Source organism: Neodiprion virginianus, chromosome 3 (genome assembly GCF_021901495.1).
Source record: "Neodiprion virginianus isolate iyNeoVirg1 chromosome 3, iyNeoVirg1.1, whole genome shotgun sequence".
Classification (NCBI taxonomy): Eukaryota; Metazoa; Arthropoda; class Insecta; order Hymenoptera; family Diprionidae; genus Neodiprion; species Neodiprion virginianus.
The window spans coordinates 18,362,698-18,389,212 of NC_060879.1; the positions used below are offsets into that span (position 1 = coordinate 18,362,698).

A 26,515-nucleotide genomic window follows, 5' to 3' on the forward strand; every position below is an offset into this window, starting at 1 on the left:
TTAATGATTTTAAACATTTTTTTTGATTCAGTATATTCATCTTGCCTTACCTTACGAGATTATTCCGTGAGTTGGCTTGACGTCGGGCATTCTGTTGTTCTGCTGTCGGTATGTCCCCCGAGTAATCAGTTGTATGGTTTCGCAACAGGGATCTGCAGCGTTCTTATTGCATGTGTGTTGCCTACAATACGGCGTTCTAAAAGTGGTTTTCTAGTTCATGACGTTCTAGGTTTGGGAACTTTACGGTTGTTATTTCCACGTTTATTTATAAATCATATAATGTCTTTATAACATAATATTTATATGTTTGATACTGGTGGTTAAATATGGTGCGATATAGATTATATATTATAATGGAATATATCATATATAATACGGTTCTAATACTCCGTGTTTGCAGATAACATTATTAAGTATTATATAATGATTGAATAAAATCGTGTTTGTTATTTATAATATTAGAAACAATAATATGACAGCTTTCCGATAGTCCGATCTCGTACCACGATTTTAGGTACTGGTTAATGATCCTTATCATTATTTTCATCTAGGGATATTTTGAACAGTTAGACACTTGTTTTAATATTTGTTGATTAAAAGATTTTCGTACTTAAGGTTGGGTTAATTGGTCGGAGTGATATATAATAATAATAATCGATAAGACTAACGTTCTGGTCAGATATTTTACTCTTGAAGGGTAGAAAGTCGGAGAGAAGGATCAGGCGTGTGTTTCCTTCTCTCTCACTCTCGGTATTACTACATGCAATATAAGAAATACGCAGTCCATTCTCTATGCTATAAACGCGTGAGATTCAGACGGATTCAGGGGCACGCGTTTTTGGTTCAAACACGAAATCCGATGAGAACTGTACCTCGGTATGTAGAAGCATTGCGCGTATTGGCGTTATCTATTTGATCCGCTCGAGATGTTGGCGCACAATCTTATCGACCGGTTTTTCGACGTATCAGGCATGCTGGAGAGCTGCTTAATAATGATGAGCATTATAAGTATTTGAAGTACCCTATTGTTTTCAAGGATTAGTTAAAATTTGAATGATATTTATATTGCTGAGAATAATAACGAAGGCTTATTTGAAGTAATAACAATGAAATTGATAACTATAAGTTCGAAAAGTGAGGTACAAATGAGGTGTTAGTGTACTTTCTACGATTTACAAAAATTCTAGTATTGAATAATCAAATAATACCAAGTAAACACGTCAAATCAGGCATGACCAAGCCAATCAGACCAATTTTGTCTGAGAAAAGGCATTGGAAGTAGTGTTTAAAAATCTGACTTACTGAGTATGTTTTAACTGACGTAAAAATTTTGTAGTCAGCGCAGAAATAAAGAAATTGCATGGATTCTATGAATTCGCAACAGTAAACTCGTAGAATTCATGTCATTCTAGTCTAACCCAAATCTTCGGCTTTAACCCGACAGTTATTGAACCACGCTTCGTTACAATTGATTGTAAATTTCTATTGGTATGTGTCTAGTACATCTCATGCTGAAACTTACTAAAAATATTAAGAAACAGATAAAACTTTTCGAGTGGATTTAATCATATTTTTATTTAGGATATTTCTACCATTCAATGGCGATTAAAATTAAATAACCGATTTAATCAATTTCTTTCAAAGTAAATTTAAGATTCGTTTATTGATTTTTTTAAAAATAACCTGGAACGCGGCATGACACTCCTGAACTCCACTGTATACGATTCATTTTCAATCTGCATTGGTTTCAGTCTTTTATCATATTATACAGGATTTCTCAATCATGGAATTGCGTTGCATATACATGTGGAAAGAAAAGCTGCGATCTGACAGAAGAGGACGGATGAACTGCTGTTTATCAGTCACCTGGTATATAGATAATGGGTATACATACATACCTATATCGTGTGCGCTGGGTATCCCAAGATGGCGGTGGTTACTCTTATGCAGTGAACACTCTGCTGGCTTTATCATGTATTTTTTCAACTTATCTTATATATTTTCGTGTTTAATTGTCACATTCGCCTGGCGAGGTTCGAAATATTTATGAATGCTATCGGTTATCCGTTGCACCGTGAACGTGAATCGTCAAAAAGTGGCGACAAGCAGTAACTCGGGCGACAGTTTTAAATACCATGTACAGAAAAGCTCAATAGATCCATCAGTCCGTGTTCAGTTTTTTCTTGTTCAACTACTTTTAATAATAACTAAATAGATAAATAATCTTCTACGTCGTTAAATCCCGTAAATAACTTATACAATTTTCTTTGAAATTAAATACAACTATTTACAATGGCAGAAACACAAAGAATGCCTGTGTATGGTCGACATCCTCCTTGTGCAACTGGGTCCCGTTTGGAAGAACGCAGAGCCCGAAGGTACGATAATAATAAGTCTATATTTATATGTTCTTTATGTATCCATAACTAGGGGATTGACTGTGTGTACCTGGTCTCTTTTTTAAGTCTCTATTGTCAAACTGCACAGAACCTTGTAGGTTTACATTTGGTTAGAAATTTCATGTGTATGGGTATGATAATAGATTATTTAAATCTTGAGATTTCGTTCAATTTAATGATTTGAATGTAATATCATGTCGCAATGAGATTAGCAATGTTTCAACATCATAGCCCGCAGCTAAAAAAAATTACAATATCTGTATACAAAATATCTACAACTTCAATCACTTTGTGTTGAAGGGTATCAATTGACTATCAATTAACTATCAATTAAGCAATGAGTGAAAGAAAGAAAAAGTGGCAAGGCAAAGCGACCAACCTGACATGAGTGTATGGATCAGCTGAGAAATTAAAAGCAGTCTGTAAACAATTCTGACTCATCAAAATCATTGTTATTGATACTTATCAACCATATGTTTACTGACATACACATGCATCCAATAATTTTTGTTTACTTTGGTTGGCCTAATTTTCTGTAGCGCTGACAAACTTCAAGGCCAATTTTCATTAAACACTCCGAACACATATTTGTATGGCAACTGGTAAAAGTGACTGTATGCAATGAGGTTAAAGTTAGTAATGTTATTGTAACAAATTATTGAAAAACATTTCATTATTTTACGTATTTAAAGCAACTTTAAAGTAGTCGAGTTTTCCAAGTGTGAGTAGGCACATTTTGCTTCATCATCTGATTTCTATTAATTCAATGTAGCCAAAGTTTTAGTCAATCGAGCTTTATTGAAAATAGGTCCAATATTTCATGAAAGGATCAATGCGGTATGTAGACATAATTTTATCATTACGTACTCTCGGATAGCTAACTAGACCTTATTCGCTCCTCAGAAGTTTATAAGTAGAACTCAATCTTTGTGGTAGAGTATTCAATCAAGCTTGATTGATCAGAACTTCAGGCGCATGAAATTTAAACAGTCTTGAGCTTTTAAAATAATGATTCTTCCTAAGAATGCATTATTACATTATCGTTACCAATTTCAGCCTCGGCCAATTCATAGTTGTGGTTGCTACGTAAGCATTTACTGTTCTTATTTTGTACCATAGCAAAATATAGTTCTGGATACAATGACAATTAGTTTTACTTGTCCCATATTTTCTTGGAATTCCATTGATATTTAAACTGGTATTGTAAAGATAACCTGTTTTATCAGAATTCTCTCAAACTTTTTCTCAGCGCGTGCACTAGACTGTATAAAAAAAAGTAGACTATTTTTTTTCAAAATTCAAGTCCAAAATATTGTTCCAAATGAGGAAATAAGAATGTTGCCAGAATTTGAGCTTTTAAGGGAGTGATCTAGTGTGAAGGCTGTTTTTTTTTAAAGATTGTTTGGGTATTTTTTAAAAACAAACCATTCAAATGAAACCTGTCTCAATTTTTATATTATATTTATTGACATTTAAACAAGTTTTGTACATTTTTTGCAGACGAAATAGTGAATATAATCTAATGTATTCTGCCCGATAGGAAAGTATGTAAAATAAAGTGTAGGCATGATATTTCAAAAAGTATTACACCGATCCTGCTCAAATTTTTGCAGCATCTTTATTATACCTATACCTATTGCGTGAACAAGGATAATCATGATTGCTTTTATAGTTTTTGTTTTACGAGCTGAACAAATGAAAAAAAAAAGCAAACTTAAATTTTTACTGCAGGAATTTCAAAAACTTTGCGGGAGATAATTTGAAGGAAATAAAACGTTCTGTAAAATAAGTCCTACAAAATTTTACGATTAGTCTGATAATTTCGCTGAAAAAGTGTAGATAAATCATGAAATTTACTGTAAATTCAACTGTGACCTTAAATAACTTTTGAAAGAGTAGATTCATCATGTAATGATAAGAGACCTTTTTTGTAGAGCGTTCAATTCCCTATAAAAATATGTTCTGGTCTTATCAGTACACTAATCCGTTGACGAGTTGCAAGATTTAAAAGTTAAAAAAAAAAATTCCCGTTATTTAAATGGCAAATAGAAAATCGCGATGATGCACCTCTTAATATTAATATTAACAGCTCAAACTTTGAGAGCATTTTTTTTTCATCATTTGGAACAATATTTTTGACTTGAACTTTAAAACAAAAATATAGTCGATTTTTTGATACAGTCTAGTAATATGCACGTTACGCACCGATTATGCAAGAAAAATCTTAAATTCTAACAATGTCTCATTTCATATGTCTGTTACAAACTTTTTTAAGGGTAACGTATACCGTGGTATGTATATATATATATATATATATATATATATAGTGATATCAGGCAAAAACGTGTTGAATTGGTGACGCTTGACTTTTGATGCAAAAAATCCAGTCGAAAATTATTAAATTATTCCCCAAGATTCAAAAATGTTAGTCCGTGCTCTGATTAATACTGGTTTGAGAAGATGTATTTTTTAAATTTCTCATATTTCAGATCAAAATCTTCAGAATTTTGCGAGTCTATCAATTTAAATTTAGTCAAGTTTTTCGTAATATTAGCAAAACTTTCAAAAGGTGTGGAAAATTATCTCAACTCTTGCAAACTCACTTCAAACTCTTATTAGATCCCCTGAAATGCTTAAAATTATTTTGGGCGTTGATATGTTGTTCAATAATCGGCCAACGCAAAGGAATATAGATTTTTCATTCGTTACACCAAAACGGGGTCCTGATACATTGTTTAATTCTGTTATTTATAACTATGAATACTGAAGACTATTGCTCATATGAGGCATAGCACAAAAAAAAAAAAAAAAATTTTCGCTTAATTGCGGTGACTTTTACGTGCTTGCTCGTCGGTATAAATCATTATATATTATAAAATAAAAACATTTTATTCCCCAGGTGAATATCTCAAAAACTAGAAGAAGCATAAGAAAAAGTTTGATACAAAACCTGGAGGGTTTCGAGGAGGAAGGATAATGCCGATGTGCGTTGATTTGTGAATTACGCCACCTTCGAGATTTTTTGAGTACTTCATGATTTTCTACAACGAACACGTATTTTGACTATAAAAGGTTGATAGCAGGTTTGAAAAAAAATTCAAAAACCTAAGAAAAAAAAAATTAATTTTTTAAAATTTTCAAAAAATTTCAAACTCTTCAGAAAATATTCGGCTATTTTTTGCTTAGAAAAGGCATTAAGCCCACAGTTTGATTACTTTTTTGCGCTCAAAACAATGGAGATCGATGCTTCATCTTGACGTAAAGTGGTTGAGTATTTCACTCTTTGAAGATTGAGAAAAAATTTTCTGAAAATTATGAAATTTTTCTTATCATTTTGTAAAATAATATATATTTTTTTCAAGTTTTTGAATTCGTCTTCAAACGTAATATCAGCCGATGATGGTGAAAATATGTGTTCCCTGTCTGAAATCACGAAAGTGGAGTAATCCATAAATCAACGCATATCGAAATTATCTTTCCCCTCCGAAACCCGTTAAAATTTTTTATTAAACTTTTTCTCGCATCTCTACACTAGTTTTCGAGATATTCGCCCGGGGCGATTGAAAAAGACCACCCTGTATATCTGTTTAGAAAAACTGACTATCGAATCCTCTTAACACGGGTAAATTACTACCTGGAATAAAATCACGAACAATAATTTTTTGTTTCTTAGGCTCGCTTTGCGCTTGGAGAAAAATCGAAAGCCGGAAAAGCCCGAAGATTTCGTGTGCTACGAATCCAGCGACGAAGAAGAGGAAACTGTAACTGAAGGAAAACAGTATTTGAGAACGTCCTTCAACTTTGTGGATTACGTACGTGCTAGAGAAACGAATTTAAAAGAAGTAAGGAAAATCAATCAAGAGTATGGCTCACGTCATATCCTAACCCACGACTTATTCAAAGAATATTCAGTTAGTTTAAATAATATGAACAAAGTGTTCTGCTCGCAATGGTTGAGCGACAGACAAGTTGTATTCGGAACTAAATGTAATAAGCTAATGGTGTATGACGTCGCGACTCAAAAACTTGACCAAATACCGTCGTTACATGGGAGACAAACAAACCCAGCAGGTGCCGCTATTCCTGAACAACAGTGCGGCATTCACTCTGTACAAATAAATCCATCAAGGTGAGTTTATTCGATGCTGGTTATTGATAACATTTTTATTATAGTCTAAATCGGATTGAAAAGTTCCAATGAAACAGGGCTTGATTCGGATTTGAAACGCTTGTCCGTTGTTTGGCTTTTTATATAAAATTCTCGAAAAATCGAAAACCATTAATTTACGTGTAAAGATTCTTGTCTCGCTTTGCACGCAAGTCTGTCTCAATGTTGAGTTACGTAATAAATTGCTCTTCGAGTCTACCGACTTAAAAAATTGAAAATTGTTGAACCCTTGTAGGCTGTAATCCTGCAGTCGTATACGTACACCACAAAGTTGAAAATTGCTTCGGGAAATTACAAAAACGCTATAAAATTTTTAAATGCAGCTCGTAAGCATAAAAAAACTAGTATCTAATACAAGGTATGAGTCTTAAACGTATAATGAGAAGGTGGAGGTGAAGATGTAGAAATATTAGAGCATAAGAGGATCAGAATTTGTCATATTTTTACAAACAGGAAAATCTATTTCGAAAAATTTCAAAACGTAAATGCTTCAAGTGGCCCGCTTGCATGAAAAGACGACACATTTCTCGCATTTGCAGTCAGACTCTCAGTTTGCAAATTGTAAATTTTCCTATTTCCTCTCTATACATATATTTTGTCCGAATGTGTCTTATATTTTGGATGAAAGGTATTTGTGTAAAAAAAAAATTATAAAACGGAAAGGTGCTTTGACAGTAATCCTCCCACGGTGGTCACCCTATCCCGGTAGTGGTATAAAAATATTATTACTTTTCTAGATGCTAAGAAACTGTTCCTATCGTTTAAACACGAACAATTTTCATATATTCGCAAAAACTGGAACGATAAAGCCGACTTTCGGTCCATCCTAGAATCATTTCATATTCTGCTTCGTCAATGATTCCTGAAGACATCTGTGAAGTCGTTTTTCCGTCACAACCCAAATTTATGATTCGAGTGGTTGCCCTCAAAAAAGTCATTTTTAATTTTGACTATCTCCCCCCCCCCCCAAATTGGTGCGAAGTAATCAAAAAATAATACTCTAATTTTTTAAGATTTTTAACTCAACTCAAACCCGTGCACGCCAGAGAATTGATTTAAAGGGAGTAGGCATGGAAATTTTAAAAATATTTTCCTTTTTTTAGTATTCTCTTACTACAATCTCGTCCAAATATTTTGGCGCAAGAAAAACTGACAAATGCGCAAAATTGAGCTCAGGGGGACTAAGAAGGCTTTGACGGTTGAAAATAGGATAAACATTCGATTTGCGTTTATGAATAATTGAAAAATCATGGACGTTTTTGTTATTTATAAATTGTTTGTCACATTTTTGTGGAAGAAAATCAGTGGCGTACGTAAAAAAAATAATAATAAAGCAAGGTATCGAGTGTTGATGACAACCGTGCGTTCGGATGATGGTACATATTTACACACGTTTTTCTCCAAATAACGTTTGTTATTGCTTTAGCAATGATAAGTTAAAACGCTTTAAGATATTACCTTGATTTTTTTTTTTTTTTCAAATAAAGATATCAACTTCCTCTACAAAGTGAACCAACGTCTGTATAAAACGAAATTATTATCGTTGTTATTCATGTTTCGATGTTTTTCAATGTTAGCCGCCACTTTTTTAATTTTAATCTTTTTTCAAAAAGTTTAGGTTCAGTCTGTAGAGGAACATCCCCTGAGGAGAATGGCGCTTGAAAATTGTCGAAAACTCTAACCGTTCACTCGGAATCGTGGAAATAAGGGAGCAGCGCATGAGACGCGCGGTCTTCTTTATCCGCTTGTATCTCACTTAAAGATTTATATTTTTTAAACTTGAACCATTGAATTTCATAGCCAAAACTCCAATAAAAACGTTGTAAAAAAGAAAATGTATGTATGTTGTTTCAGTTCTTCACAAATGCCATTTGAATATCATCCCATTTTCGGCCTATTTTCGCTGCCTACTCTCTTTGCTCCTTTTTCCAAGGAAACACTAAATCTACGAAACGGATTTCGATGAAGTTTGATATAGAGGGGGAGACACTGATTGCGAATCTGGACTTGAAATTTTGAATTTCAAAATGGCAGATCAAACATGGCGGACAAACTTCCCAAAAGTTACTTGATATTGCCATTGAATTATTTGAAAAGGTTTAAACGGGGAAATGAACCTTCCAGCGGCACGGGTTGGAGTTGAGATGAAAGTCTAATCAACGTAAAAGGGCAGCCGCGCTACGTTGTAGATTTTTTTCGGATTTTTCAATTCCAAATCAAAAACGGAACAACTAGAGAATCAGGCATGGAAAGATTATAACACAGAATAAAAATGAAACGTTATTCCAATTTCACTATTTGTCGTTTATGTTTTATCATAATTCCAAGGATAATTCCCGACCCGATGGCTTTGAATTTTCCTCTAACTTTGGGATAATATTTTACCGGATGAAGACGATTTTTTCAAATCTTTTAAGATTCTTAAAAACAATCGGAAGTCAGCTATATCCACAGTATGTTTTTGTCATTTTTTATGCATTTGAGAAATGTTTTCTTTGACACGTCCTTTGTGTAAAAAAACTGAGCTTTTCAAAAAAAGTACTCCCTTCGTTATCAAACCATCGCAAAAGTGGAAAAATACCATTTAAATAAAAAATATCAATTTCAAGCATGAATACCCACTTTTATTTTCGAGTGTATACTTTTTTATGCTCAGTGAATTACTTCACTACGAAGCTGAAATATTAAGAGTGGGATCTCAATGGCATCATTCATTTCAATAATATTAAAAAAAAAAAATAGAATACCGGGTATGTTACAATAGTGTATTCATTTACGGGATTTGAATTAATAAAAAAAAACCTCAAATACTGTGTGATGATACGTGTATATTCGCGGAGCCTAAATTTTTGCAAGCCTTGAAATCACACTCTGCAAATTTCAGGCTCATAGTAAAATAAGTTGCTGAATACAAGAAAACATATTCATTTGAAAATCGAACTGGGTATCCACGCTTAAGAACGACATTTTTATTCAAGGCGTATTTTTTACCATCTTGAAATGGTTTAACTACCACGAGAGTATTTTTTTTCGGCAAGCCCTAAAGTTTTTATATCAAGGATGTGCGTCAAAGAAATTTTTTTCAACTCCCTATTAGGGGCTGCCCATAAATTACGTAGCTCTATTTTGGATACTCTTGAACCTCCCCCCCCCATGTAATCTATTGTGGCTATTTTCTATAGCACCCCCTCCCCCCCCCCCCCCCTCCCAGAATGACACGTAGTTAAAAAAAATTATCTATGGAAAAATAATTCAACAAGTGGTTTTGGAAAAACTTTCATTTTAGAATAAATGACATGACTAGGCACGCGTGCAAATCGTGAATAACAGGAAAAGATTCGATCGCAGCTTTTTCATGATATTAATATTGCGCGCGGAAAAATGAATCAGAATACATCGATTACGATATCACGTATTGCAGACTAAGACTTTTCCTAACTTTATGGATAACACCTTAGGGGCCGTACTTAAATTACGTAACGCAATTTGAAGAACTTTTCAACCCCTACCCCCCCTGTGTATCAGATCATAACAAAATGTCAACCCCCCCCCCCCCCCCCGTCCCAAATTGTACGTAATTTTTCGGAATCAAATAACGAAATAGCATAAAATTTTATTAAAATCATTTGTATTTTTCATTATTCTTTTATTTATTAATTATTAATTAATTATTAAGTGTTTTAATTACTGTAAGTTGAGTGATCTAATGCCAAGAGCTACCGCAGCGCGCTAGTTTCAAAATGTTAAAGGTTTGGCTATAACAGAATCTGGCGCGGGAATTCAGTTTGAATTTTTTTATTAATTATCAAAAAATTTTACATTCAATTCAAAAAATTACGTACAAGCATCAAAAGACCCCCTCCCCCGTATCGTAACAAAGTGTAACAATCGAGTCTGACCCCCCCCCTCCCTTACGTTTGTTACGTAATTTAAGTATGGCCCCTTACAGGATAAAAAAAAAAAAACATGCAGTGGAACGTGGCAATTATCGGTTGTTATTAAAAATCTGAAAACTTTGTCAAATCCTATTCGTCCAATAAAGTATGCTTTCCAAGTTGGAGAAAAATCGAAAACCGTCGCGCCGAGAATTGTATCCGTAATTAGAAGAACAACCTATACATGCGTGTACAATTTTATTTCGTCATAAAATTATGTTCACGCTATATACATAAGTTTTCTCACAAGGGGCACCATATATTTATCTACTTAGCGCAGGAAAATACGTAAATCCGGCGTTGTCTACCAGCCAAGATGACCAAACGATAAGACGGTAGACAGTAAACGGCATTTTGTACTTTTCAATATATATGCAGTAATGAATAAATTACCCCAAAGTTCTGGGACGAGGTGTGGGACCCCATTAGCACCATTCGAAATACGCTGGAAATGCTCAATGCGGACATTTTGGGCAGTTCGTATCGAGCCCGGCGATGGCATTCGCGAAAAAGCTTAAATAGATTAGTAAAGAATTGTTCTCTAATTTCTTCAGGTAATCGAGGTTCTTTTTTGGATGTTTGATAATGAGATTTGAAGATAATTGAAATGTGAAGAAGCTGCCCATTCTTGTTTGATCTCATTTTAGGTTAATTTCTGTGCAAGAATAGATAGGCTACTACACTTGTCCAGTTTATAGGATCGATCCATAAACTGCACGGAATAGTTAACAATAGTTAACAATAGTTAACAAGAACGCCGTATGGTATGACAAAAAATTTGGAATCTTACGTTGACTCTGTTTATGTTTGATGTCATTGACGAAAGATAGGTAAAGATAGTAGCCAACTCAATGGAGCTTTTTGATTCTCATTAAATACTTCACTCTTCGTTAATTAACGCTGAAACGAATCTAACGAAAGTGCAGTATGATAGTCAACGGAAAGAAAAGACTTTAATTGAAACTCAATTATATCGTCCGCCAAAACGGCTAAAACGGATGTTCGAACCTTACACAGATGTTCTGACGATTAGTAGTGTGGATTTGTGATGAACATGCGGCTGAATATCGTACATGGTTCTATTCACATCTGGAGTATGGGAGATGAGGGGAAGTTGACACACTTTCCATCATGCTTCAATTCAATGTCTTTACTATTGCCAATTTATGTTTGGGCATGACCGAAGTCGTCATGTTTCGGAATAGTAGACATGGCCGCTGATCACAGCTGATTTGATCGGCAGAGATGAACTCAACAACTCGATTTTAGAATAGGATTAATAATCGAATCTTGCCAACTTAGAGATATAATAAGGAACATTTTTGTGGAAATAATTGTGCCGCTTACTTTCTGTATTTACAGATCTTTATCAAAGAATGGTTTTAATATAAGTATGAAAAGCGTGAATTGGTGTTACGCAACCGGGTTCGCAAATTATTGGAAAATGATTGTCTCGTATACGTAGATAATTTGAACCTCAACATCCTGTTTTACATCTACATGTCGAAAATATTAATCTGTCATCTGCTTGCGTCATACTGTTTTTTGTTGTTTCGATTCATTTTCCAAATTATGCACCCTGAGAATGAGAATATCACTTCAATACGGCGGTTACTTGTTCAAGGTCTCCTAAATTAGCAGTAGAACAATCATAGAAACCAATTGGATTGTCGCTTCTGGTTTACGTAGCATCTGCACTGTGTTGCAGTAATTTTATCTCTTTGAAACATAGGTTTTTATATTATGTTTGATATTTTACTAGACTGATTCGTACTAAACCTTATGCAAACTCGTTTAAATGGATGCTGTAGTCAGTTTTTACCGACTGAATAAAATGTCATTTATTCTGGCTATTATGCAAGCCTTCAAATCACCGACGTAGAAATAACACAGTCGGCGCAAAAGTACAGGCAATGCCGAACGAAAGCATCCAAAAACTTCTTTGTCTAATAACAAGTGGTATTGATTTTTTTTTTCAGACCACCCCCCAAATCAACTATAAATAATTCAAAAACAATTTCGTAATTCTTTCAGATTTTTATATCAATTCTAACCCGCGCCTGTAAATCGATGGACATCACCATTTAAAATACACCTGTTTCAGATACATTCTCAGCATATAATTTATTGTAAGAGTGACGATGTTCGAATCAATCTGTAATTGCGAAGATTTAGTAAGTATTAATGCTACTATCCGAGAAAAAATTCACATCATCATACCAACCAATCTCGACGAATTGCACACCCTAGAAATTTGACTTTTTCGTTTTATTTATAAGAAATGCAATTGTCTATATTACCTGGTATGATGATGTGAATTTTTTCTCAGATAGTAGCACTAATGCTCACTAGAACCTCACATTCATGTATTTTTTCGAACATTATTACTCTTACAGTAAAATATATACTAAGAAAGTGTCCGAAACAATCTGAAAAAAATTGTTAATTGTTTTTCAATTATTTATAGTTGATTTGGTGGGGTGATCCGGAATAAATTCGTCAACATTCTAAACGAGGACCACCCTAGTGTGTACTCATATAATGCATGAATGTAAAACACTACCATTACAGATAACCATTTAGACCCAAGTAAGTTTCGTTGCTTTGTATTACTGACACGTACGATAGGTTTGTTTAACTGACATTAGCTGTTTACGTCAATTGTGATGTACATATACACTTCGCGGACTTGTAATCATCATTTCATCGTTGATTAGCTCAAACCTTGTCAAGATCATTTTGTTACGGTCTCCCCTAAGGACTCACAACGTAGTGTTAAATCTCGTGACGAGTTTTCGTAGGGTCTGGGATAGCTGCAGGTGCTTAAGGGATCGTCTCAGTGTGACACTCCGAAAAATCACTGATTTTCGCGAATTTTTTTTTTAATGTTCACATAAACTAATCGGTCCGGTTTTTTTTTCATAAATAAATACGTTTATGAAGAATACAAAATGATTTTTTTAAAGTTTATTTATTGAGTGCATCATTGTTGTATAAATTGTTGTAATTTCACGTGAAAAAAAAGGTGCTGCACGGTTTCCACGATGACGGCCGCAATTTTGATCTGAAAAAAAAATTTCAAAAAGATTATTGATCTGTAGGAAAGTCGCTATCGCGCTATGGAGGGTTTTTTTTTTTTCAAATTTGACAAAATGTCGGCGGTTTGAACAAAAAGTGTCGAATGTGGCCCTTTTTTTCGACAGTTTTTCGTAAAAAAAAATAGGAAGTTTTCAAAAAAAAAAAAAAAAAGCTTCCATAGCGCGATAAAGAATGACGTTTAAAATGTTCTCCCGAAATTGGAACTAGATATCTTTAAAACTCTTTCTTTGAGAGTGGAAACCGTTTTGAAAAACACCATTCTGAGAAAAACGCGTTTAAAGATTGAAGTTGGAAAAGTTTATACAAATCGTTTACTTACGATCAATCGGCGATGCCAGGTCTTGATTTTTTTCTTGGGGGTTTCTCTCGTACGTCTATCCGTGGTGGATGTCAAAAACGAACTGAAATGCTTGGACAGTTTATTCTGCAAGGTTATAGAACCTAAGCACCTTAGTACTCGCGCAGGTAGAAAACCCGTTCCCTTTCTACAAGAAACGCTGTAGCGACCGTAATAATTTGAATTTCGATTTAAAAATTTGAGAGAATGTTTAGAACAGTGTATACTATACGATAATGCAAAAAAAAAAAACAATTTTTTGAAAATTTCACACTGAGACGATCCCTTAAATTATCGACGCTTCTACGCAATTTCAATGTAGATAAGTGACCCGGTAACTACATACGAAGAAAAATTTCTATCGTGACCCTTGATGGCAAATAACGTTCGATGGTCTTCACGAGGCGTTTTCAACTATCGCTTAAGGTCGATTTTGAATAGCTTAAACAATTTTTTGGATATTGATTGGCCATATCGTATCACCTAGCCGTGATATTAAACTTGCTCAACGGGATCCTAGGTTGGTCAATTACCTCAGGGACTCCCCCTCCCCCCTCTTACCTTAGTACTATAACAACTTTTCTTGAATTTCCTAAAGTTACTTGCAATAACGATCTCATACAGTTAGGAGAACAATTCATAGTTTCGTTACTATCGTGTGGAGAGTCGGCTGATATAATAACGTTTTGTGTGGGTAAGTTTTTATGTAAAATTTCGCAAATTTACGTCAAAGAATTCACTTTTTAATTAGAAGAAAAGGAACCATTCAAATCGAGTGAATAGTTGACGAAATAAAAATTTTCGGAACTCACTCGTAATCTTCGCCGTTTACTTTCATACCCTTAGACAACGCAACGAGATAGGAAAAAAGCAATTAAATCTGAGACTTGACTGTCCCGTCGATTATGGAATGACTCAGATCTCGCAAAAATGAGTCTTGAAACGTCTGCAGCGCTGTCTGGAAGTTACGTTGGTTTCGTAGAATTTCCTAAAATTCAGTTTTGACAACCCCGAGGTTGTATTCTTTTCCGCCGCGCACTTTAATCGAAGAATCTTACGGATTATAGCCTTAGCAATTTTGTTCCGAATCCGTGCTATTTCTTTTTATCGCTGCGTTGTAGATTTTGTGCTACTTGATTCATGCAGGAAGCTGTGTTGAGGGGAGCATGGATGCGACTTCACAGATATGGCGATTCTCTCTATCACCTCACCGTACTTTAGCGGGAGGTTAATAAGACTTAGGCGTAACGTGAAGTCAGTTATTGTAAGTAATTTTTTAAATTCATTGCGAACATTTTGATTAAGGGGGTATTCTAGTGTAGAAATTTGAAAAAATCGATTTTTTTTTTTTTTATATTTTCAAAGATTAACCTTTCAAGAATGTGTCCTTAAAAGGACAAGTCAAAATTTCAATTATTTTCAGAGATATAGCTATTTTAGTGACACGTCTTCAATACTGGCTCGGCTGGAACGAATTTTACTCGAAACTTTAAACGCGTTTTTCTCAAAACTACATTTTTCAAAACGGTTGACATGATTTCTCAAGTTCTATTGAACCGATTTACTTGAAATTTGGTGAGAATCTTCTCAATACATGTCTCTATCGCACGAACTATTATTATAACGAAATAATAATTTTTACTATTTTTAAAAAATTCAGAAACGTCCAAAAAAGTCAAAAAAAAACGTATTATTTTTTCGGACAGCCGTAATTTGGCAAAAAAAAATTTTTTTTAGACTTTTTTTTAGTTAGTACGATAGCTGCATTTATGTAGATTAATAATCTTTTTTTTTTTTTTTCTGATTTTGAAAATGTTTGCAATCGTGACAACATTGGCGCGCCATTTTTTTTGTACCCCCCACTTCAACAACTCATAGCACTTTCAATTTTGTATCTTTTGACTTGTTTTTTTTTTTTTTGTAATCGTGAAATAATAATAAACGCCTGATAAAAAAATGGATGCTAAAAATATTTTTTGTTTTTTGTTTATAGCACTTCAAAAAACACCTCAAATTCATGCCTCTACACTAGAATACCCCCTTAAGGGTTCACGTATCCCGCCACGCGCTGAAAACTGAGTAAATTTGAAAAATTATTATAAAGGTTATACGGTGATAAAAAAAATTAAATTGTCGATTTCACATTTCTCATTAACTTTTCAATTGTAAGAAATTTTGGTTTTTGTTTTTTTTTTTTTGTTTCAATAATAACATTATTTTTTACGCGTGTAAATGGACTACTGACGAAAACAATGGCGCTACCTTGTCAGAATCATAACTTCACCAAGAATTATTCCTTCTACAAAAATTAAAAATAATCTTGTAAAATAATGCAACAGTAATAATTTGATGGAGGAGATTTTTTATTTCAAAAATACAGAACTAAAACAGTATTTGAAAGTTGAGTGTGCAAATTCAAAAAAAAAAAAAAAGAAAATGAGTGTTTAATAATTTATAAAAAATTGTCCAACCAAAAATTTAAAAAAATCTCGCGTCAGAATATAGAGAAAATAATGATCGAGATTTGAAAAAGAAAGTTAAAAAATATTTAAAATTGACTCAGTCTTCGTACTGACACTGGCTAAAAACATAGTTTCGAGAAAATCGTGTTCAAAGTTTCTGGTGGGTAGAACATGAACTTATAAGTCTCCCATTCCAGCTTCGTACTGTACACCTTCTTCCTCTTGTATCTACATGTTTTTGATGGTTTTCTGCAATCTCTTGTCAATTCTAGCTTCTTTGGTGTATTGAAATGATTGTATCCTCGTATATTCTCCTTTGGACGAATACCACGTTGATATTTCGATCCTTTGCGATCGACGGAACGACGTTGCAACGTTTTACAAATTTTCAAGGAAGCATACGGTTCGTACTCTTTCGATTTTTACTGTAGTCCTTGTGGAATTTCGGTACGACACCTCTCATTAATCTACGATGATAGACCCTGGAGTCTGGGATAAAAAGCTTTCGGGAAGGATTAGGAAGAAGTTCCTCACTATTGATAAATCGGTTGGCCTCCTTTTCGGATCCAAATGATAGCAAATTAGTATTAATACGACAACATTACAGCACCTCACGAACCTAGGGATGATGCAAGGAAAGACAACAAAGATTTAGAGAAAGGACGGAGGTTCCCAAATTCTTATCGACCTTTCTTATCTTATCGTAACCATCAACCGCCACCCGAATGACATGATGAATGAAATGCCGCACCGCTAGGCAGTCACGTAGCGTAAACCAATAGAGCAATTTCCAGTTATAAAAAGTAACTGCATTTTCATTACACAAGCTATCCAATTTTTAGTAATATACCTACTGGATCGGGATACTTTACAACATAGACCTTGTTATTTAATACAACTAGTTAGTTATAAACCATTCGGGCTGTAGAAAGCGTATTCGCAGGAGTTCACAAAATCTATCGTCACCATTAAGTTGTGAATTGAAACCCTCGTTTCAGCGGATTTCGAAATTTTTATGAAATTGAAGTTAGTAACGTTGCTATAACGATGTACGTTTCGGAAAAATATTTACTTCGCACCTTTAGTATTGTTCGAAATTTAGTTAGCCATGACAAACAAAACATACTAATATTGCGGTGCTAATACCGAAAGAGCTTGTACTTATTTACACACCCTTTTGGCTTTAGATAGGTCTCCAAAGTCAAAAGGACGTAAAATAATTATAAGTACTTTTGACATTAGTACCGCGCACAATGATGACTTTTCTTCTCGATGTTCCGTTACGTTAACATTACTAACTTCTGCCTCTTAAATTTTTGCCGCTGTAATGTCGATATTCATTTTAATGCTGCTCAACGAAATTTCTCAAATGTGACACTACGCTCGATCAAACTGATATTACCGTTTGTTTTCACTTACCAAACAATAAGAGCATAAAATACGCGTCAAACTCACAAAATCGAATACTTATAATGCCGTGGAATTTTTTTTACGATTACATTAATATTTAGCAGTGTTTCATGTTGGTCATTTTAGTCAGTTAATATTTGTCACCTTGGAGTATCCACCATGGGAGGCTTACTATGGAATTACCGTAAACCGGAGATACGAACAAAGAATTTTTCACGATCTAGTACTCCGTTTATACCGAATGATTTTATTAGGGCGCATGGTAGCTGAATCCAAATTCTGTTTTTTTTTTTCAATGCTAAGTTAGTAACATATGAGTAGTATGTGCTTCACAAGCATTAGTATTACTTACACAATACTAGGGATGGCTTCGTCATGCTTCTTTGAAAAAAGTACCACCACTATTGTTATGGCAAAAAAAAAAAAAAACGAACGAACAAGTGGTTAATTTGGCCAACTTTGATGGCACCATCCTAAGAACTTTCCGTTGAAACGCGTGTCGAACCCATAAAATATTTACCCCCCCCCTCCTCCGCACAAACACACACACAATGACTAGATATTTATCAAATATTTGATCAAGCTTTATTTTTTAATGAAAATGTTTGATCCGAAACAATGTCCGCTAATTTTAGTTTCGCAATATCGAGGAAAACACTGTTCTCTACGATATTTGTCCGGAGTATTATAACTTTGGCGCATTGTCAGACACACTTGTAATTTCATTTCGGTTTTACACTGAGTTTCGTCGCTGGTTGGAGATCAAAAATTATTTCACGTTGAACGGAACGACAGCTATATACAGTAGCTGAAATGTAATTTCACTTTGAACCAAGTTCTAATAACCGCGAATTCAGTACATACTTACAAGAAATTCACGTATACGTGTATACATGCATATGGTAAAAAGAAACTGGTGTCTTTGCCGTGTTGGAAGTTTTTGTGACTGTACATATTCTTGACAACATTTAATCCGCGTTGCCTTATTTTATTTTTATCGCTAATTTTAAGATAGTATGGAGAAAAGATTTTCATCAGTTACAAATTCGTGGATCTTTTTCCAGTTTAGATGCCATTTTATGATTTGTATTTACTTACGGAGTTGAAATTTGTAACGTTAATGTAGCGAAGCATTTGTTCAAAAGAATGACTATTTCAAAACTTTAGTACCGTCCGGAGCGCAGTGAATTGTTATGGCTAAAACATGAAAAACTTAATATTCACTTTCAAATTTTAACCACGTATTTACTAATGATATCTTTGTACTCGTACAGTATTTATGTTTTTATGTATGCAATGTATTATTATATCCAGTCGTCTCAAAGGAGACCAAAAGAACTGCAGTTTTCACATACATCTGTTTTTGGCCAATAACATATTTTCATTGCCGCTATTTCGATATTGGATGTAGTCGAGGTTTAAAAATTTTGGTGGTACATTTTTCAGATTCTTAGATCGTATTTTACGGCGTACCTATCTTTGTTGTCAAACAATTATTTCAATTCCAGTTGTCGACAACACTGAATTTATATAAGCAATTTATCTGTACACGTGCCCTAAATAAAATAGTGTAAATTAAACGGAACCGTATTCTGATGATCGATCAACGTTATCTCTGTTTCACGTTGGACCGACAGATTTTCACATAAAAACGTCTTGTTATTCGTCTTTTTTTTTCCTTATTCGAATTGCACCTGACTACATTAGATCCATGCTAGCATGCCTTTGTTAAAAATAAAACAAATCTTTCCGAGCATGTTCTTTTTAGTAATAATTTTAACAGGTATAAATATTTCCAATGAATGACAACGACAGGACATGTGTATAATGAGTACTTATGAAAATTAATCTCTATATGTGGCATTCTACGCCAAATCATCCTGCCTGTGACCCCCTGACAATGTAAAATTTTATTTTTACATGTATGATACTCCTTACCCGAAACACTACAAAAAAATTACAACAAAAACTTCATTTACAATAATTTCTTTTTTTTTGCAAGTTAGTTGAGCTGTTTCAAAAATGATAATGATTTGATTTTTGAGCAACTTTACGCTAATTCTATTTATTCTAGAATGACTTGAATTTTTCATCAATAAGTTTGACATGAATGGTAGAAAAGTTCTTTCTTGCGGCAATTTTTATTACGATATTTCAAAAATCAATAATAAAACACCATAAATAAAAATGAATTATATCGGAATTATTGTGATGGAAAACTTGGATCTCGCTGGAAAAAATTCCAAGTACCGGTATTTCACTCCTGTTTAGGTTCTAAAATCATTATTTCACATCATAAAGTTTGCCTAAATATTTTCAAAAATCAAACGATGGATTTTGATATTGAACAGAATAATTTGTGCAAAAATGGCAATCAAAATGTTTCTTAGTTTTTCGAATGAGAATTATGATGTAAAGAAAGAAAAAAAATGAGAAGTAGTCAAGGCCACAGACTAGGTGATTTGGAATCGAACAGCCCATATACGGTTACATACAAGAACCATATCCTTTTTCATCGTTTGTGAATGAAAAGATTTATAATCGGTCTTCATTTACATTCAGAACATTATTATCTACGGGAGCAAGAAACAGCAACGAAATAGCAATATATAGACTACCTACTTTAGATCCTGTTTGCGTGGGAGAAGGTGGTCACAGAGACTGGGTATTTGACATGTGTTGGTTGGACGACGAATTCCTAGTTTCTGGATCAAGAGACACTAAAATGTCGCTATGGCGGATAGACAGCGACTTGGCAGATGCTCCGGACAAGGCGGAAATACCAACCCATAGGTAAAGAAATCATCACCCATATTCAAGGAAGTTGAATACAATCAACAATTTATGTACATACCTGAAGTTGCGTTCGATCAATGCAACACTCGACCATAATTTCACCATTTTATACCGACAAATAGCTGACCAGGTTTTATTTACTTTTCAAAAATTCATCATTGAAATTTTGGTATTAGTGAAGGCTACCTGAGTTTTCAATGAGTTTTGATCGATCGGTATTTCAAATATGTGTAACATTCTGTACACTACGAACATGAACAACTGTTAACATGAAGATTGTCAATTGTTTCCACAGGTTAATTCAGCCTGTATGTGTTAAAGAATGTCGATCAGCTCAAAAGGTTCGAGCTTTGGCTTTTAACAAGGCTTACAAAGAAATAGCCGCCCTTTCTCTTAATAGCTTTATACATATTTGGTCAGCTGAAACATTTAAGCAGAAGATATCAAGAAAGTTGCCGGCCTGTCAAGAAAATGTTTGCTTGGCAGTTCAAGATGACGGAGTTTACGCAGTTGGATGTCGATCGTACACATTGTTGTTGGATGCTCGAACATTACAGCCGATAAAAAAAATACCATCCAGGTTAGTAATTAGTTTAAAAGTTGAAAATATGAATGTGATGCTTTTTAGGCTTATGCGAGCAATTACTTGCACCAAATTTGGCGAGGTCCACGAGATTGACAATTAAAAATAGACTTGCCGACACATTTGTGGGCAGATTCACAGAAAAATCGGCAAAAACTAGGCTGATGTGCGCAGTGAAACATGCAATGGTGATTCTTAAATTTTTTACCTCGCTGATTTCAATTCTTGAATCAAAATTTCCAAAAAACAAAATGGCGAACCGGAAGTAACTATCTGCGTTACTAAAAAGCATCCAATTTGTGTAGGGATTGATAAATTGGCGGTTTAAAAGTCACTTGTCGAAAATCTTGAATCGAAATTTCGAAAAAACCAAAATGGCGAACCGGAAATATATTTCTATCTTACTCACAGGCAACTTTTTCTATCAGAAATCGATATTTGTGTGTTTTGAAGGTTGTTTTTTTTAGAAATTTTGAATGAGAATTGGCGAAAATAAAACGTTTGTCTGGAAGTGAGGGAAAGTTTTCAAAAAATTTCCGAAAATTAGTTATAAAGCATTTTAAACGAATTTTATTGCTAAATACAGTTAAAACAGCAATCGACACTTTACGAATTAAATATTACCGAAAATAACACCTGAGTTACATAGAATAATTATTCCTGATTTCAATATTAATCATAATCGTCATCGTCAGAGAAATTGGCAAATTCTGATTCCTCACTGGTGTATTCCATCGATTCGCCTAAACCATACTTATCGCGAGAATTATCGGTACAGAGCAAAAGTTGCAAGGCTTCTGATGATAAACTTTTTGCTTTTTTCGGATACTGCTTGCCCGTGCTCGATATGTACGGATCTGAAGTTAAGGGTCGATTGAAAACGTTTTGCATGGTCGCTGATCTCGAGCGTTTTCGAGCAAAACACTCGCGATATTTTTTAATATCCTTATTACGGGCTTCCTGGGCGATTTCTGACATTTGCCCGATAGGAAGCGGGGACCATTCAATTATCAAAGAACCGTGAATCAAAACTTTGTTTCTTTCAAAAATTGAATTCTAATAGGGCGACAATACCGTGGAGATAAAGGCCTGGGATTTTTCCAAAGAAAGCAATCTTTTTTTTTTTTTAAGATATCCGACCCTAAAATTTGCAATGGAACTAAAGACGTTAAAAATATACTCGCATCACAACTGTCATCATTCGTAAACTTTTGTTTGTATTCACTGTGCCCAGAGCTTTTATCACAACTCCATTTACAAATTAGTCTTAAATTCTTCGATTCTTCGGGGCGCAAAGAGTTCATCACGTCAGTTTGCACCTTTAGAATTCTGTCGCAAGTCTGATCCATCAAAGACTGTAATTTCATTTCGGCTAAGGTCTCAGTTACCGTTATATGTAAAGGCTAACAACGGTTTTTAGCAGCAACAACTTTTGCGTACGATGGATAAATAGCAACATTTTTATTTCTCAAAGATTCTCTGATGTCTATGTATTGCTGTTTTCTTAATTTTGCATCTCAACTAGCCGGTATTTCGCAGCTCTTGAGAGAGATTTTGTTGTGATGTTTTTTAAAATAATGGCAGTATCGTTTAATCCTTTAGAACTGAGTCTCATCCTGGTGGCCAAAGTTAATTCCTCCACGCAATGCGTTTCACTGACTTCTAAAGCCCTTCTTTTCTTGGTACGTTCACTCGAATCTTCGAAACTCGATTTCCGAGGTCGCCTAATCTTTGAAATGACATACATACAAATCAAAAATCAGAACACTCAATTTTTGGATTTTGCCGATTTTTCTGTGAATCTGCCCACAGTGGCGACACAGGTTTCATTATATATACCTGTTAAAGTATGAAAAACTGAAATTCAGCATAGACTGAGTGATGTGATGGATGTCTTAGTGCTTACATATTACATATAATATTTGTATTTCATCGGTAGCGTAGGATAACCTATACACTGAACATTTCGGAATTCTTTTTTAAGATAGTAGTACTAAAAAATATACTGATATCCTTCTCATATGCAAACAGGTATAGCGGGTGTGGTATACGATCTGCTAGTTTCCAACGATCCGTCTTAACGATTGGTACAGGACTTGGAATGCTGATGTTTTATGATGTCAGAGCACAAAAATATTTAGAATCTTCCATCAACTCAAATAGAACGGTGGTCCTGAAAGCATCAAAAGGTTACGTGGTAAGAATACACATAATACAATCAAGCTTATTTCCAAAATCACAAGAAATTTTAAAAGTAAAGCATGCGAATGAAATTGAGTTTTACTATCAAGTTATAAAATAAGTATAAAAATAAGTTTGTCACATGTACGTGGATACGATGAAATCTTTGTGATATAATTATATGAAATTCTTATTAGTTTCCTGACGAAGAATACATGGACGGCTTCCAAAATGTGAAATATACGCCAGCAATATATACTCACTGTTACGATGCATCTGGAACGCGTCTTTTCACAGCTGGTGGTCCACTTCCAGCAAATCTTTATGGGAATTATGCTGGACTATGGCAATGAGTCCAATTGTATGACTTGGAAAGTATTCCTTTAGATGACATATTTATAATGCATATTTACGACTTGCGAATGTATGTCAATCTTTGCTGTCCGTAAACGGAAACACTTGTTGGTACATTAGCGGAATTTTCAGCTCGATGGATATGTAAACTTATATTGTAGGATCAATTTCCTAAGTTGTACGTGTCATGAAATATACCGTGACACGTAAGGAACTCACATCTAGCTTTTGACCTTGACTTAATCACTGGAAATCATTGTTGAAAAATTAGAAGCGAAAATTATAAGCATTATTTACGAATTGTACAGTTTTATCCACCTTATCGTTTTACTTTGTTACATTCTCAATGAGTAGGAAATTTACAATGGCTATGAAATATGGAGCTGAAAAAATGAATAACCATTAAGTAGTAAATGTATAGCCTACCTGCTAACTGAAAGAAGATCGAAAACAATTGAAAACAACATAAAATTTGAAACCGGCTGAATGCATTTTTTCTCTATATTTTAATACGCGTTATCTTTCTTTGTACACCGAGTAAAGCTCTGTTTACAAAATGCTCAAAAGCTATTCCCATTTTTGTTGCATTCAGTATTTTTTGATTTATAACATTTAGACATAGTCAATTATGCTAAAACTTTTTAAAATATTTAATGTTCAGGCCACCACCTCTCTGCAACTCGATAGGCTCTGTTGAATCTTTGGTTACCTATGTTGAGTTACATGCAATAGATCGTCTGTTATTAGACATAAGATAATATTATATAAGCCTGTAAAAATTAGCATATTATAAATATGCCAACGATTACAAGAAAAAATGAATGATTATTAGTAAATTAATTATTCGAGCAGAAGTTATGTTTTTTTCTCTATGTTCGGAGGTTCTACAACCTTCAGACATATTAAAAATGTACTTTAATGTATTTTCAATAGTTCCTTATGTATGTCATGTTAGGAAGAAACTCACAATTATATACTGGCCGTGATGTGCAGCACTTTTCTCAAACTAGTCTATCTAATCGCCATTTTGTTAAGATTATAAATGGCAACGAATTTTCGACGAAGAATAATGATCATTAATGATTTATGTAGCTGTTATTCTAGAATCAGCTACATGCGACCCCACTACGAAAACTGATGAATCATTTCGGAGAATTTTGCACCATTCAATAAAAGTTATTTGCCATCACTTTTCGGAAAATCAATAAACGCGTTTTTTCGATAAATTGAATTTTCAGTCTTGACTTGTCTCGAATGAAAAAGTCAAATTTTCGTCAAGACGAACAAAGATTACAATGTTTTTCCTTATTTTTTTTTTTTTTTTTGTTTAATTAATATATCAAATAACCTTACTAAAACTCGATTAAAGAAGTTAGTTTAAGGTAAGCTAGACAAGATGTCGTAAGATACGAATCAGAGATTCCACGAAACGATAATTTCGAGGTTATTTAGAACTGCACACGCAATGCCTTGACAAAGTTATAGCAAAATCGGTTTCCAACGTCCCTCAGTGGGCGGAATCGTAGAAAAAGTCAGACAAGTACACCAAGTTTGTGATTATAAGGAAATTTCAGATTTTAATCTTTTCGACATCACTGATCACGAATCTGAAGTTAAATTGGCAAAATTTAAAATGGCGGATCGAATATGGCCGACCGATAGCACAATATTTTATTGAATTTGAGTAAAACTCTGTGTAATCGTTGTCGAGGTCGCTGACAACGAATTTGATGTTGAAATTTTAAATTCAAGACTCAGAATGGTTAATTGATACAAACAAAAAGTTTCCTTATATCCGGGTTTTCGGGGCGATTTGTCGTGAATATAGTGCAAAGAGTGGCTTGATGAAATATGAGGCATGTTCAAGCAGTTTTTCTTTCATTTTAAACGCTACAACCCAGTATACTAAAATAAATCTGAGCTATACGCATCGATCGTTATCTTCTACCACGTCCACGGAACCATCGGAACACAGAAACATAGCCGTAGCTTCAGGTGAGAAGCTTTTTCTTGGTTTTTTCGACTGTTGTCTCATACTCGAAATATGTAGATCAGATGTGATGATAATGCGTTGAGAAACATCTTCCATTGTTTTGTCTTTCGCACATTTTCACGAGTGAATTTCTCTATATTTTTTGGTATGCTTGTTTTTCACTTCTTGAGCATATTCCGACAGTTGCCCGATCGGAAGTGCATTCCAGTCGACAATTTTAGCTCCGTGAATCAAAATCTTATGAACCAATGGTGGGATACAATACTAGAGATACAAGTTCACGAACATTTTCGCGGCTTCGAAGCAGAAATTTTGAAATACTTCGACATTAACGGCGAATCCATTTCACAAAACTTGCAATATCGTGTGAAATTTATCAATCAAAGTTTCATCCACTCCCGGAATCTTAGCAAACACGGGTGAGTTTTCAAAGAATCGCCAAGCCATATTTCTGCCATTACTGCTGCCGAACCCTGGTTTCGGGCAGTCGATATATGTTCAACTGCAGTTCGCTTTCAAAGGCTTTTTGAATAATACATATACGCTGCTTCATAATATCTTTCTCTCTTACCACGCGCTTTCGTCCTTAAGAATACCTGATTTGTATCTGATATGTAGAAGGCATTCAAAACGTCGGATCCATGAATACAAAGTCGATAAGTCGTATCTCAAACCACTAAGGTCGATTTCTGGTTTCTTCATTTTTCAATATCATTAAACTCCTTTGACGTCGTTTCACACAATTGGCAACGCATTACAGACTTCGGCTCTGTTATTGCATTCGCTGTTTTACCATCT

The 26,515-nt window shown here is 34.3% G+C and overlaps 1 protein-coding gene across 1 annotated transcript; it reads left to right on the forward strand.

The window, feature by feature from the left end:
* Nucleotides 1–1,910: 1,910 nt before the first annotated feature.
* LOC124300229 (DDB1- and CUL4-associated factor 12 homolog) lies at nt 1,911–24,575 on the forward strand. The gene is made up of 6 exons (XM_046754059.1): nt 1,911–2,378; nt 6,073–6,528; nt 20,373–20,603; nt 20,902–21,186; nt 23,221–23,386; nt 23,568–24,575. Exons 1-6 carry the CDS (start codon nt 2,293–2,295, stop codon nt 23,721–23,723), a joined length of 1,380 nt encoding a protein of 459 aa, XP_046610015.1. The 5' UTR covers nt 1,911–2,292; the 3' UTR covers nt 23,724–24,575.
* Nucleotides 24,576–26,515: the final 1,940 nt, after the last annotated feature.

Coding starts and splice junctions, on each gene's coding strand:
- LOC124300229 (XM_046754059.1), top strand. CDS start 2,293: ATGGCAGAAACACAAAGAATGCCTGTGTATGGTCGACATCCTCCTTGT. Junction 6,529..20,372: donor GTACAAATAAATCCATCAAG/GTGAGTTTATTC, acceptor ATTTACATTCAG/AACATTATTATCTACGGGAG. Junction 21,187..23,220: donor ATAAAAAAAATACCATCCAG/GTTAGTAATTAG, acceptor ATATGCAAACAG/GTATAGCGGGTGTGGTATAC.